Source organism: Varanus komodoensis, unplaced genomic scaffold (genome assembly GCF_004798865.1).
Source record: "Varanus komodoensis strain SLA01 unplaced genomic scaffold, ASM479886v1 scaffold1, whole genome shotgun sequence".
In the NCBI taxonomy this organism is placed as follows: domain Eukaryota; kingdom Metazoa; phylum Chordata; class Lepidosauria; order Squamata; family Varanidae; genus Varanus; species Varanus komodoensis.
In genome coordinates this window covers 53,096,155-53,110,824 of record NW_025335268.1, presented here as the reverse complement: position 1 = coordinate 53,110,824, position 14,670 = coordinate 53,096,155, and the positions used below count along the sequence as shown (strand labels likewise).

The 14,670-nt window shown below is 36.3% G+C and overlaps 1 protein-coding gene across 5 annotated transcripts in view; it reads right to left on the bottom strand.

The window, feature by feature from the left end:
- The window catches only part of FAM184A (family with sequence similarity 184 member A), an 86,712-nt gene that overhangs the window by 27,049 nt on the left and 44,993 nt on the right, over nt 1-14,670 (bottom strand). For all 5 annotated transcript variants that reach the window (XR_006414282.1, XM_044425722.1, XM_044425745.1 and 2 more), the window contains exons 6-9: nt 13,193-13,315; nt 8,597-8,758; nt 7,751-7,872; nt 7,440-7,590 (exon numbers count right to left, since the gene is read on the bottom strand). Coding sequence is in view for 4 of the 5 variants with exons in the window: in XM_044425722.1 (XP_044281657.1) it covers nt 7,440-7,590; nt 7,751-7,872; nt 8,597-8,758; nt 13,193-13,315 (558 nt within the window). In the remaining variant the exon portion in view is untranslated. The remainder of the gene's footprint in view (nt 1-7,439; nt 7,591-7,750; nt 7,873-8,596; nt 8,759-13,192; nt 13,316-14,670) is intronic.

Here is a 14,670-nt window from a genome sequence, read left to right as displayed (position 1 = left end):
GCTTGGACATAAAAGCCCTACTCTCTAAAGATATAAAGACTCTTTCTTTAAAATAACGTATTTATTATTTAAATTAATTAATCATTACCAAATCAAGGCACATATCTTTTATGCAAAGAACATACAGGCATACCTCAGAGTTATTGAAGGTTCGGTTAAAGACCGCCGCAATAAAGCGAGTCATACAAATTTTTTGAAGGTTGAAATTACTCCTTGATCCATGGGCTGCAGAATGGATGTTGTGTTAACAAGCATGAAAACAACATTAAGCTTGTTGTACATCTCTGTCAGAGCTCTTGGGTGACCAGGTGCATTGTCAATGACAGTAACATTTTGAAAGAAATCTGTTTTTCCTGAGCAGTAGATCTCAACAGTGGGCTAAAAATATTCAGTAAACCATGTTGTAAAAAGATGTGATGTCATCCAGGCTTTATTGTTCCATTTCTAGAGCACAGGCAGATTAGATTAGCATAATTCTTAAGGGCTCTAGGATTTCTGGAATGGTATGTGAGCATTGACTGCAGCTTAGAATCACCATCTGCATTAGCCCCTAACAAGAGAGTCAGCCTGTCCTTTGAAGCCAGACATTGACTTCTCCTCTAGCTTTCAAAGTCCTAGATGGCATCTTCTTCCAATATAAGGCTGTTTCATCTACACTGTAGATGTTGTTCACTGTACCTACCTTCATTAATTATCTTAGCTAGAGCTGGATAACTTGCTGCTTCACTTTGTACTTTTATGTTATGGAGATGGCATCTTTCCTTAAACCTCATGAAGCAACCTCTGCTACTTTTCTTCTGCAGCTTCCTCACCTCTCCCAGCCTTCACAGAATTGAAGAGAGTTAGGGTCTTGCTCTGGATTAGGCTTTAGTTGTGGTTGGTTTTATCTTCTATCCAGACCACTAAAACTTGCTCCATACCAGCAATAAGGTTGTTTTGGTTTCCTTTCATTCACTAGAGTAGCAATTTTAATTTTCTTCAAGAACTTTTCCTTTGCATTTACAGCTATACTAACTGCTTAGCATAAGAAGCCTAGCTATCAATTAGCCTTCCTCACTAAGTTTAATCATTTCTACCATTTGATTTAAAGTGAGAGACGTGCAACTCTTCCTTTCTCTTGAACATTTAGAGGTCACTGTAGAGTTATTAATTGGCCTAATTTCAAGATTGTTTTTCTCTGGGAATAGAGAGACCCAAGGAGAGGGAGACAGATGGGGGACCGGCCAATCAGTGGAAAAGTCAGAAGACACACAACATATATTGATTAAGTTTGCCGTTTTATATGGGCATGGATCATGGCACCCCAAAACAATTACAACAGTAACATTAAAGATCACAGATCACCATAACAATAGAATAGCAACAAAAAAGTTTGAAATATTGCAAGAATTACCAAAATGTAGCACAGTGACATGAAGTTAGCAAATACTGTTGGAAAAATGGTGCCAATAGACTTGCTCAGCGCAGGGTTGCCACAAACCTTCAATTTGTAAAAAATGTAATATCTGCAAGCACAATAAAGCGAAGTGCAATAAAATGAGGTATGCCTGTATTTTGTTGCAAATAGAAATACAAAAGTGATGCATCCACACTGTATTCCATAAAAAGTAGCAGAACTAAGGACAAGGGTTGAATCCAGAATTAGGTGCTTGCAATTTAGCTAGTGGAAACTGAACTTTGCCCCCACCCCTCTGTAGTTCCATACAACTTCCAGAAAATGCTACACAGAGGGTTATGGTACCCTGCTGAATGGGGCACTGATATAAAGAGATCCCAGGCAGAGGTACCTTCTATAACCATGTCCATGGAAGGCTGCTGGATCCAACCCTTAATATTTTATGTGCAATGTGACCATGCATGAAATCAGTTGTTTTAAGCAAATATAACTATCTTAGAATTTTACTTTCTAACTCCTTTTCAAATGGAGAGCTCAGTTTGGTCATCTAAATAAGTGGCCTGAATTATACAAGTTACCTAGCTTTTAATATGACAAATATGAATATATATAACATACGTTTAGCTTCCTTGTTTTAAAATAGTATTGCTTCAATTCTATTAGTTATAAATAATAATATCCTATTTCATTTCTTTGCATTATACAGATGATAACAGAATCTGTTAGGAAATTCTTAAATTCCACTCACCATGTAACTGTGTACAGCTCTAAATGATTGATTCATATTTTATTAGATATGGAGCTCTATTAACAGCTGCACAAAATATCTCATTTTGTCCAGAATTAGTGCTTTATATTTATTCTATCCAATATTGGTGTGATCTTAGAAGAAAGAGCTTCAGTTTACACAGGCTAGGACACCCAATTTTTGTTGATCTTTCCTGCCTTCTTCAATTTTTCTCACTATACCACCATTCTGTTCCTCCAGCCCTCAGGAGCAGCTTTTCAGGGGGTGTCAGGGTCACATGAGTAAAAGTGAGTAATTAATTTGAGTTAATCAAGCTGCTTCATCTCACTACTCTTTGTATTGTTCTGTACTATTACTGTAATTGGAACTGGTTTTAATAATGCATTTTAAATGTAATTTTAATATTTATAAATAAACCATTTAGGGATTTCATTATATTAAATGGTATAGATGCTACCATATCACAAATAAATAAAGCTGTATTTTGCTAAGACAATGCTACTATTATGTACAGCTCCTAAGCATTTAGTTAAGAGTAGATCTCCAGAACAGCATACAGTGATAGAAATAATACAGTTGTGTTAATCATTATAGACATCTTGAATAGTCTCCTTTTTTTCCTACTGTAATTTTCCCATTTGGGAACTAAAGAAATAATAGTTGGCTTTAATTTAAGGCTTATTAAGGTTTTAGAAAGGTGAAGATGTGAATAAACAATGCTATTTTCATTATTTACCATTGCTACAACCAAACAGCCTTACATGCAAATGGCAGAGAAACACATATATATCCTAATATATTTTGATCATTTCTATTGCAGCCAAACTCCCATCTGTACTGACACGTGGTTTTAAAAACCAGCAAGGCGCGTCTTCCAGATGTGTGTGCTTCTCCATCTATGTATATGGCTAGGACTAAAGCCCACGGCTGTAATTTTGCCTAGCGTTACAACCATGGAGATACTAAAGCTGCAGTCCTATATACACTGACTTGGGAATAAGTGAGATCTAATTATCAATCAGCAGAAATCTATAGTCTTGCGCTGTAAGAGAGTATTCCAGTAGCAGATCCTTGCCGTTACATAATACATGCAGTTTTAGCAAACAGTGGCATAGCCATAAAGGCTTCCCCATACATTCTTTATCACTATACGTAATTCACTGCCAGAGAGCAGCCTTCCTTAGCCTAGTGCTTTCTAGATGTTTTGGAAAACAATGTGCAGCATTCCTCATCTTTGGCCATGCTGGTGGGGGCTGATGGAAGTCCAACATGTTTGGAGGCTACAAGTTTGGGGAAGACTGTGATACAGGATCTTCAATTGCTTTGATAGTCATGAAGATAAAATACATTAATAGTCTTCAATGTATTCAAGTATTTCTTGCAAATGTTAGCTGGGATCCAAACAGCCCCAAATGTGAGAGAACAACACTTCCATATGCACACAGAGAAAATGTCGATACCACCACTTGCTGCCCACCTCTGCTGCATTACAACATGACTACCACACATCTCTTTAGAAGGTCTGTTGACCTGGTGGAGTGGTTTTACAATTGCACATGCAATTATAAAATAAGCACGCATGCATGTATGCATGAGAGAGGGAGGAACTACACTGTGCATATGCACAATATTCTACAGATGGCTATTTGGATCCCACTGACTGTCTTTCACATCCTTGTAAAAACGGAAGAACATATAAAAGAGAAACTATAATTGAGTTGCATTATTTTTTAAAATTGTAGCATGATACAATGCTTATAAAAAGCTTTATAATGTGCAAATAATTCTGCCTGGAAGCTTGCTTTTACATTACATAAAAGACCATGTGATGCTTGATGTCAAATGATATGAACACATATACATATGAATGAATGCAGCACAGAGCTTTTTATGAAATTAATGTGTAATCTCTTCCCTTGAACATCTTTTCCCCCCAAAGGCTAATGCTTTAAAGCAGCACTGGCTAGTATGCAAGCTGAAAAGTGCGAGCATGCCTTCATGTATAAATTGTAAGTGCAACTCACTTACATTGCTGATAGATTTATGCAAAGCTTCACCGAGACAGTGCCGCTATGAAGGAAAGATCACAGAAATAAAGGGAAACTTTCAGAAATAATTAAGAAGATGAGAAAAAAGGGACAGTAAAACACATAACATTCATACTAAATTGGCAAGGAAAAGTATGTTGAAAACTGACTGGAAAAAATCCATAGAATGTTTTGCTATGGTTTGTTATATAAAGTTGCTGAACACATAGAAATTGTATCAATGAAGTATTTTGTCACTTTTTAAAAAAATTGAATAAAAACTGGGAGAAATGATATATATCAAATTTACTATGTTCCTATATTAAATAATTTTCCTGAATTCAAATTAAAATATCTGATCTTTCAGTAAAGTTATTCTGGAAGTACAGTCAATTATCCATTACTTTTATTATAATATCTTTTTAAATATTTTAATAAATGTTCAATTGTATTTTTGAAATAGTGAACAGAGCCATAATGGAGTGACATAATAAAATATCTAAGCTTATTTCATTGCCAACTCCAAACCAATCCATAATGGACTGGAATTCTACAGAATCATTTTTTAAAATTCTTATGAATGAATTTTACTTAACATATTTTACTTAAGATTTTTTAATTTACTGGTCCATAGCAAAATTTAACAATACAGTGCCATTTACTAACAAGCTGGAAATGTACTATCAACATGTATAAGTGGTACATCACCATATACATCAGATGTAACATATATATGAGCAATACAATTGTTAAAATTGAATGATGGGAATTTTCTTTGCTGGATACATGATTTATGATTCAGACATCAGTCAGTTTAGATCATTTCAACTTTCAATCAAACCAGTACATGTCTCAATAATAAAGAAGATGTATGTACTCACTTCCTTAATGTTTTTGCTGCAGAAGTATAAATCATATTTCTTAAAGTCTAAATTTCAAAGTGAAACTTCCAGTATGCAAATTCAACAGACTAATCAAAATACTGTTTCCAAAGACTGAGACAAACTCAGTTATGAAATAAAGGCATAATTGAATTAAGCCCAGAAAACATAAAGCTATTAGATAAATACTCCAGTTTACAGAATGCAGGAACTTACTCCTGTACTTATGGCAAAACCAGTTTGTTGTACTAGAATCCATATTCTGCATTTACCCCTTACTAAATCCTAGTCCTATTCAGGCATCCAGAGAGGCATTAAAATCAACCACTGAGAAGTACCCCAGCCCCATCCCTCTCTCTTGTTGTATTTATTGCCCTTAACTTGTAGAAGGTGACAGTTTGAAGAAGAGAAAACCCTGTATACATGAAGGCTTTCCGTGTGAGGCAGGATACTGAAAAATCCATACTAAACGCTAATATAGGTAACTGTGTTATATATTCTAAAACAAAGTTACTTTATATTCTAAAGTTCTATTTTTTCCTCTTGGTATGAAAATCATAGGTAAACTACCTATTATTTAATAATCTAACAATATAATCTATGCATGTCTGCTCAGAAGCGAGCACTACTAAGTTCAATGAGATGTATTTCTACACTACATTTTGTTGTTATTACATTTCTAAAATGTGCATATAAATGGATTGCATGCTGAACACACCAAAATGCAGAGCTTATCCTATTTAATCTTTGTGTGTGTTCCTACACAAGACTAGTGTGCATCACTTGGGATTTAAATCCATACTCCATCTGTCTACAACCACTGGGCTCATGGATGATGCTTTCCAGTTCTGAAGCATGAGAGGAGTCCCTGATAAAATTGAATCACTTTTAAGTGGGGCCTGGCTTGAAAAAGGAATTGGCCCATGGTTGGTTAGGGAAAAGAACTAAAATGTCCATAGCCAGAACCTGGTGATTACAGTAAGATCATTAAAACTTTTTAAAGAAACAGTTACGATAATTTAGAAAAGTATCTTGCTTATAAATCCTTAGTAAACATTTAACCATACCTTTGTTTTAAACTACATGGACTTCTAATTTGTTTGATTTCATCCCTATGATTTTAGCTATAAAAAGGAGTTTAATAAATAGGAGGGTGGACGCTTCCTAGTGGCAACAGTTTTGGTTAAAGAAGAGAAATATATTTGGGGATTATCCCTAGGGAAGAATTTGTTCCTGTCTCCATGTGGTTCGTTTGTTCTTTCGTTCTTTCTAGCTTTTATGTACCATCCTTCACTAAAAGTCCTCGGATGGTAGTACAATGAAGTAAAAGTACAGCATCAGGCAACAGATTCAAATAAATCCCATCTTAGAACACTTTAACACTTTAAAAAATCAGGAAAATAAAAAGGCTTTGGCCTGGTGCCAAAATGAAACATGTCAGTGTCAGACACAGCTCTCTAGGGAGCATGTTTCATAACTGGGGCACCACCACAGGGAAGGCCCTTCTCCAGGTAGCCACTCCACTTTTGGCAGCATTGCTGAAAGAATTCTGAAAAGATTGAGTTGTTTCATTTGATATCTCATGTTCTTCCTATTTAATCTAAAGCACAGTAATTTTTAAAAGTACTGGTTTTTATTTATTCACTATCTCTTTAATAGTCTAGAGCCTACTATAATGGTTTGGTAATTTTAGGCAGCATTTTAAAGTATGAAGGGTTCAATAAAAAATTTCATACAGAAAACCAAGTGGTTTTTATTATGAACAGATATTTCAGTATGTGTTGCAATCAAGACAGGTCTTACAGGATGCTCTTCAGGTCAGCATATATGTCTACCACCTTTGCTTCCTCTCTGAAAACAATGCAAAAAACATTAATTTCAAATGCTTTTGCAAATTCAGAGTTGGGGTTTTGTTTGTGTAACCTTTACTGCTCAGAATATTAGACATATTTGTTTTAATGGATAATTAAATTATTATGTATGCTTTCATATTTCAAATTTTATTGTTATGCTTCATACTCTGAGTAGCGCTGAGCTTTTGAAACAGACAGATGCAAACAGATTGTTGAATAAAAACATGCTGTTCAGTTTTTAAACTAAATTCCTCTTGATCCTGGATCACACAGGAATACAGCTTTTATTTCAAAGTTGTACACTGAAGAGAGCAGAACCATGATTTTTAGTTTGTACAGGCATTTCCAGTTCATTACGTATGCATGTCATGTCATGTCAAATTATTCAGTAGAATATCAGCATAACAGACAGAACAACCACAAAGTTGTGCATTTTTTATTTCTCTTCCCTAAACAATTTCTGAAACAGTGTGTCTCACTTCAGACATACTTTAAAGAAGATCATTAACACATGGATGTAATAATTCCAGTTACCTGATCCAGAAGATCTTCCACTTTCTTCTGCCAGCTGTCTCTGGCAGCATTTTTCTCTCTCTCTTTTAGCTGTAAGAGTTGAGTCATTGCTGATTTCTTATCTTCTTCATGTTGAAGCCTCAACTCTTCCCGAAGTTTACTACATTCCTGCCTGAGAAGAACAAGAACAGAGAACTAAAATACATTCTGGTCTTTAACAACAGTACAAAATCACTGTTGATAAACTGTTGACAAATATTAAATTATTACACTTCATACATGCTTTGCTTTAAAAAAGAAAGTGGGCAGTGGGAGGGGGAAGAAACACTTGCCGAAGATTTTCTGTCCATTTTATTTCAAGATCATGGGCCATTCTGTCAACTTTGAATTTCTCCTCTTCTCTCATGGCTACAATCATAGCCTCATGCTGTTGTCTTTCCTGGTCTAATTCCCCCTAGAAACACATAAATTAAATAAAGATTTGAAGTACAGCAAAATAATTTCATGCCAATCTTTGCTCTGAAGCAATATCAAAGGCCAAGCAGTAGCAGTGATTTGTTTAATGTGGCTGCTCAAAGATAGACTTTAGTTCATTTTTTTCTTAATTAACATCCTGATTCCTGAAAAATTAGTGTTTTTAAAAATACTTGGTCATATGAACTAGGTGTCTTTTTCCCATGAACTAGTCATTTAAAAGCATGGGTTTTCAGCATATGAAAAGGAGATAAAACAATGTCAAGCAGATATAATCTAAAGTTCTATTTGACATGCACACCAAACGCAAGAAAAGTTCTGCTGGACCAGACCAAAAATCCATGTACTAAAACATTTTGTTTTTCATTGTGGTCAACTGGGCACTCACAAGCATGATATGAAAGTAATAACCATGTCTTGTTATTGCTTCCCACAGCTGGAATTAAATGTCATGTTGGCTCTGAATTTAGAGGTTGCATATAGCCGTAACCATCATAAAGAACAGCCATGACTAGACTTAACCTCCATTAATTTGCCTAATTAATTTGCCATTACTTTGCCTAAAGCTGGAAACATATCACAATAGTGATAGTGAATTTGGAGTAAATGACACTGTAGTTAATGGGAAACAGTGTGTGAAAGGCGGAATGTTCCTATGTGTATCTTAACTGAGGATGGACATATTCTAAAATTTATGCAATTACCTCAACATTATACAGGGAATCTGTGGTCTCCCTCAGTCTTGTCCTGGTTAATTCCAGTTCTTTTTGTAGTATTTCCTGGGTTTCTTGGAGATTAGAGATATGTCCCTCAGCAGTACCAAGACCCTGTTCACTTTTTCTTACTAGATCTTGTAGTCGGTCCATCTACAGAAGGTAAGAAAGAGGTATCATACCATAACAAAAGAAATGCAGCATATGTACTTGTGGTGGTTGCTAAATGCTCTTCAGCCTCTTAGAAACTGCATTATTTATCTTGTTTTCATTTAAATATCATTTTGACACAGAGAAAGCAATGTCCCAGTTCACTTTCTTATTCACTATTGCTTTAAAAACACTCAAACACAAATATATCAAACTCTTAATATGTATAGTTTCCTAAGATTTGCTTTGGTTCTAGCTCTTGGTAATCCCATAATCCTTCTCCTCTACACTGCAAGGAGAAGAACTTAATTTTCTGAGGACTATGTTTTGAAACATTTGCTGCACCATCATAATTTGGTGGAAAGTAATTCTTTTATATATTTTTTATACACAATGTTATCTCACATATAGAAAAAAGAGCACACTTTACCCTAATCACTGTTGCAGGAATTGAGAGCAGGAGAAGAAGAATTATGTAAACTTACTTTTAGTTCTTTGTAAGAAAAAAGGTGGGACATAAATCTAATCAATCAATCAATCAACATATAAGACAATTTGATTCCTCTCTTCAAGACCTATTGACCGTATCAATCATATTAGATTGTTATGAACAAGGCAACATTGCCCTTATATACAACTCAGATTTGCCTGACTTTTGAGCTGTCTATACCAGCACCATCCATATGGAATGACTTTCAAATGACAATATCCATCAACGTTTTTAGCATGATTAGCTATAATTTGTTCGTTCTGCTTAATAAAACAAGGATATTGTTTCTTACACAAATCATCAATACCACCCTTTTAAGGAGAGGTAATTTATCTACAATTGTTTATCATCTGTATATGCATTCTCACATTAAGTTTGCAACCAGTAAAAACTCTGAAGTCTAAATTCTATTTTGCAAGGAAAGCTGTTGAGCTGGTCAGGCTGTGGTCTTTTACTGATGTTAATAAGCCATGCCAAGAGCCATTTGACTAAGGATTGGGGAAAATATTCTAAATCAATACAAACCATTTCTCTCTCTCATCATTTTTGTTGTGCCTTTTACAAAAGATTCCTCCTATAATTAGACACTTTGCTTCAAAAATATTATTGAGTTACATAGTTATGTTTTTCAGGATGTAAAACTTGAAAAACTTGTAAGGCTTTCACACAGAGGAAGGTCAAGATCTCTTCACAAACATCCCAGAGTGCAGGAGTCAGAATAACCGGCTCAAGTTTCAGGTAGTCAAGTTCCAGCTGAACATAAGGAAAACCTTCCTGAGTGTTCAGGCAATATGACAATGGAAGCAATTACCTAGGGAGGTTGTGGGCTCTCCCACATTCAAGGCTTTCAAGATGCAGCTGGACAGCCATCTGTTAGGAATGTTTTATCTGGAATCCTGCATTGAATAGGGGATTGGGCCCAATGGCCTTATTGTCTCCATTCAACCCTACTGTTCTTGCCACTTATCTGTATCTACTGTGAAGTAAGCCCCATTCAATTCAATAGAAGTAACCAGCTTTTATTTTGAGCAGCTCCTAATCCATTTAAAAGCTGTTTATTATTATGTGTATAAATAATGTATAACTTATTAATGTATAGTCTTGAAATTATTGTCTGGATTTTTTCCAGGGTATAGAATAGTAACAATTATTTCTACAGCAAACTATTAGGAATTTAATTATTTATAAAGCTGATTTTTTTTTTAACATTTCAGTTTACTACCTGATGTGAAACATAAAACAAGTTTTCAAAAGACTACTGAATAGGGTCATAAAAAATATAAGTAGCAATACTTCAATAAATTGGGCAATATTATATCTGTATAAGCATTTCAGGACAGCAGTAACAAGATGTTAAGATTTTTATATTACTAACACAAATATCTCTCTTTCAGAAAAATAACCCCTGGTCAGGAAAGCTGCATAGCATCTTTAAAATAAATGTCACTTACACTTATAGACTTTTCCTTGTAAAAAGGGGTGGCCAGCAGATCACCTACTTCATAGCAAGATCCTTTAAGGTGTGCTTGGGTGTGTGTAACTTCATCCAATGCAATTCCTTCAGCAAAGCTGTCACATGCTGAAAAGGGGCAGGTCCTCACAACAGCCAAGCTGCTGCATTCTGTACTAGCTCCAGCTTCCAGAGAAGCTTTACAGGCAATCCCACACAGAATGCATTGCAGCAATCCAGTCTTAAGTTTATCAGTCCTTGATACCTGTGGCCAAGCTATCCCTGCCCAGGAAAGGATGTAACTGGTGAACCAATCAAAGATGGTAAAGGGTACTCAGTGATACAGTGGACATCTGGGGCTCCAGCAACAGCAGCTAGGGTGCCAAGGATTATTCAGCTCAAAGTGGATTTTTTTTTCAGGAGTAGTTAAGGACAAATTCACAGTGATGAATTTCAAACTGTAATGCAATGCAAAAAGGTCGTAGTGAGTCTTCGTAGTCAGCTAGGACCCCATTTGCTGGTAAGGGTGAGAGTGTTAACAGCTTTGGGGACACCCTAAAGAGCTCGACTGGATAACTACTCAAGAATGCCTTGGAGGCAACTAACAAAAACTTCTTTGATGCCTGTATTGTCATGCAACACATATGTTTGGTCACTTCGAATCTTACACAATTTGTACTCTAGCCAATGCTCAGTCTGTTTTATTGATTGCAGTTTCCTGGCATAGCAAAGAGCAGAGTAGGCTACTGTACCACACAGGAAGGGGCATTTAGGTGCAGTACAGTTGAAGGCCTCCTCAGCTCACTGGTCCATAACAGGACTAAGACCTTGGCTGGATCATCAGCAATATCTACTGGAAAACCTGCAAGAACACTGAGAAATCTGATGGATTCCGTGAGTCCTCTGAGGCAAACTATCCAAATGGGCCTGCACCCCAAAATGGAGGAAGTAATGCTGCAAATTCCAATTTCCCCGGGAAGCACTCTGATTATGTCAATGGGGTTACTTGGATTCTAGTCCTCCATTTTTCAGACTACTTGTCTCACAGCTTGGAGCAAAGACCAAGACAAGGGGTATGCCTTACTTCATGTCATGGGCTGATGACTAGTTGAGATGGAGGCATTCAGTCTTAAGCTGGGCAGCCTCAGGAAGGAAATTAAAGTCACCAAGGACCACAGTGATCTAACCAGTGTTTGGTCAACTTCAGAGTGAGATTTCCACCATCCATCCTGCAGTCTTCAAACAGCCTAGATAAAATAAGACTTCTCCCCACCAAAAATAACTCTAGCATTACTTCTGGCAGAATAGGTATAATGAAGCCCTCACTTAATAACAAAAAGTAATTAAAGCCCTGTTATCATAGCATGTAAAAAACAAAGTTATAGCAGGGCCTAATAGTTGGTGTGGTTACTGTAGCAGATATTGGATTTGGCCATGAAATTTAGTGATTGATCTTCAGCCAATCATTTACTCACAGCTTATAGAACAAGAGTAAAACAGGAAAGGTTAAAATAAAAACAACTTTTTAGATCTGCCCAAACTCTTTGAAGGAAGGATGTGGTACAAATCCAATCAATAAATAAGTATCTCAAACATTTTTCTGTGCACATGAATTCTTAAAATAAGCAGCTACCTCAGAAGATAATTTTAGGGTTTTTTTGCCAAATTATATCAAAGCATTATGGTTTCAACAGTGGATACTTTTTACAGGTAGGTTTTCCACTTTTTGTTCCTAGCATCTGGTATTCAGCAGCATAGTGCCTTTGAATGTTCACATTTTATATGAAGCTATTACATTAGCTATTGTTGTTCACAGCCATTGGTAGCTATATCCTCAATTTGACTAATGCCTTTTAGAATTATCTAAGCTAGTGGCCCCTGCCCTCTCTTGTGGTACTGAATTCTATATGTAAATTATGTATTGTGTGGAAAACAAATCAGCTTTCTGGGAACCCAATGAAGCACCTTGAGAGCGAACAATTTCTCTTACTCTGCTGTGGTGTTGAGTGAGTGTTGAGTAATAGACATCATTAATGTAGTGCGATATGTTTTGAAGTTTAAAAACACTTTCCTTTGCGCCTCTGGTTTTCCTAAATTGGGTTTTAAAGGTTTTTACATATTTAGAAAGCAATATAGCTTCCTACTTTTCTACATTTTTCTTGCAAACTCTTGAAGGCCATTCTTTACTTCAAAATGTGTAGAGCTATATTAAAGATTTCTGTTATCACTCAGCACTAGAATCTTTTTCTCCTTTCTGCAATAACCAGTCAAGGTACTGTTTTTCCTCCTATTCCACATCTCACTCTACTATACCATTTATATGTACAAGTTGTAAATACAAAAATTGTGTATATATTGTAAAACTTTGCAGAATGCTTCCTTTAAGTAAGCAAGTAGAACATACCAAATCTTAATATGCAACACTAAAACATCATTATTGAGGAAATGTGTTCGAAGGTACATGACAGTTAGTGGATATGACTAAGTTAATTCTTGCCTCTTGATTGGATGAAGTCAGCTTGCTTGTCAGTTCTTCCCTCAGGTTTTCCAACTGCTGTCGAAGCTGATTCTTCTCATCTTCAAAATGTAGTTTCTCTTTTTCAAATTGCTGCTCCAGTTCCTTAAGAAAATGAAATTGAATAGATAAATATTATTAAATTTCATTGTCCATTATGTACTGAAGTTGTGGTCATGATCAAAACCACCAAGAGAGACCCAAAGAACTTCAGATATGTTTTTCTCTTTGTCATATGGCAAAATGCCTTTAAAACTGAGGAGAGTTTCAAAAATAGTTTTGTGAAATGGTTTGGGAATCAGGATTTGAAAAAATTCCCCTGGGCTTTTGCAAGTCCTTGCATGAAAAGTAGGTTATTAGCAAGTGTAGCTCTTTGAGTGATCATCTTTACATTTACATATATGAGTTTGAGCTTGAGCACAACTTTTATCAGGAACCTTCTAGAGCTGAAACATTTAGGTGGGAAAGCCTGCGCCATCCTACTGCAATTACTTAAGTGGACAGCTCCCATCCCTCAGTTTCTGAAGACCCCACTGTCACCTGTAAACACTGTATGGCAGAAGAACACTTGCACCAGGGAGGGAAGTGGAAGGTGGAGTTGTGTGAATGCACAGATGACCATGCAAAGAACTACAGTCAAGGTAAGCAACATGTCCTGTTTCATGATCTTTCTGCCTCAGACTTACAGATAGTGCGGCAGGGTATCACAACAATAGCAGCATTGTACATATGAATGCAGAATCTCCCTGCATGTAAACATCACCAAAAATGCAATTGCTTTGGTGAAGTGCATTCTCTCTTGGAAATAGGAAGCTGGGCTAGAGTGTAGCTTAGCTTTACAAATGTAAACACCTATCATAAGAATATCAGTGTTCATGAGGACAGAATGGAGACAGCACCTTAGGAGCCCAGCAAGAGTAGCCAATGCTAAAGAGATGTAAACTAATGTTATAATCACCGAAGTGAAAACTATGATCATGACCTGGCCTCCAGAAATGACATCAACTGCAGTTTCTAAAATGCAGACATAATTGGCAATGGCATCAGGATGGCGCTTGAGAAATGAAAGCAGGTGATGCTGAAAATGAAATTGGAAGCCCTTCTTTGTTGGAGTGTATGGAACAGCTTAATTAGGAACAGTAACAGAAGTATTAGAAAATAGTTGTATTGTCTGGACCGGATCAGCTTTGCTTGTGCCACAGTAACTTTTCAAATACTTGAGGACATATTCCTCTGTATCAAGGGACACTGAGAACGCTTCGATTCTCATTGTGAAAGAAGTTCAAAGTACCTCGGCCTTCTCTGCAGGAGCAACTCGGGGAACCATGGCCCCATTGACAAGAAAGTTGTATTCAGGACTCTGTCCCTATTTCAGTCACCTTTTGTTTTTGTTTCTCACCTTTCCTTTACAGCTGTGTTTCTTCTGTCATCCAGATAGGCTTTTTCTTTCTTGCTGCTAC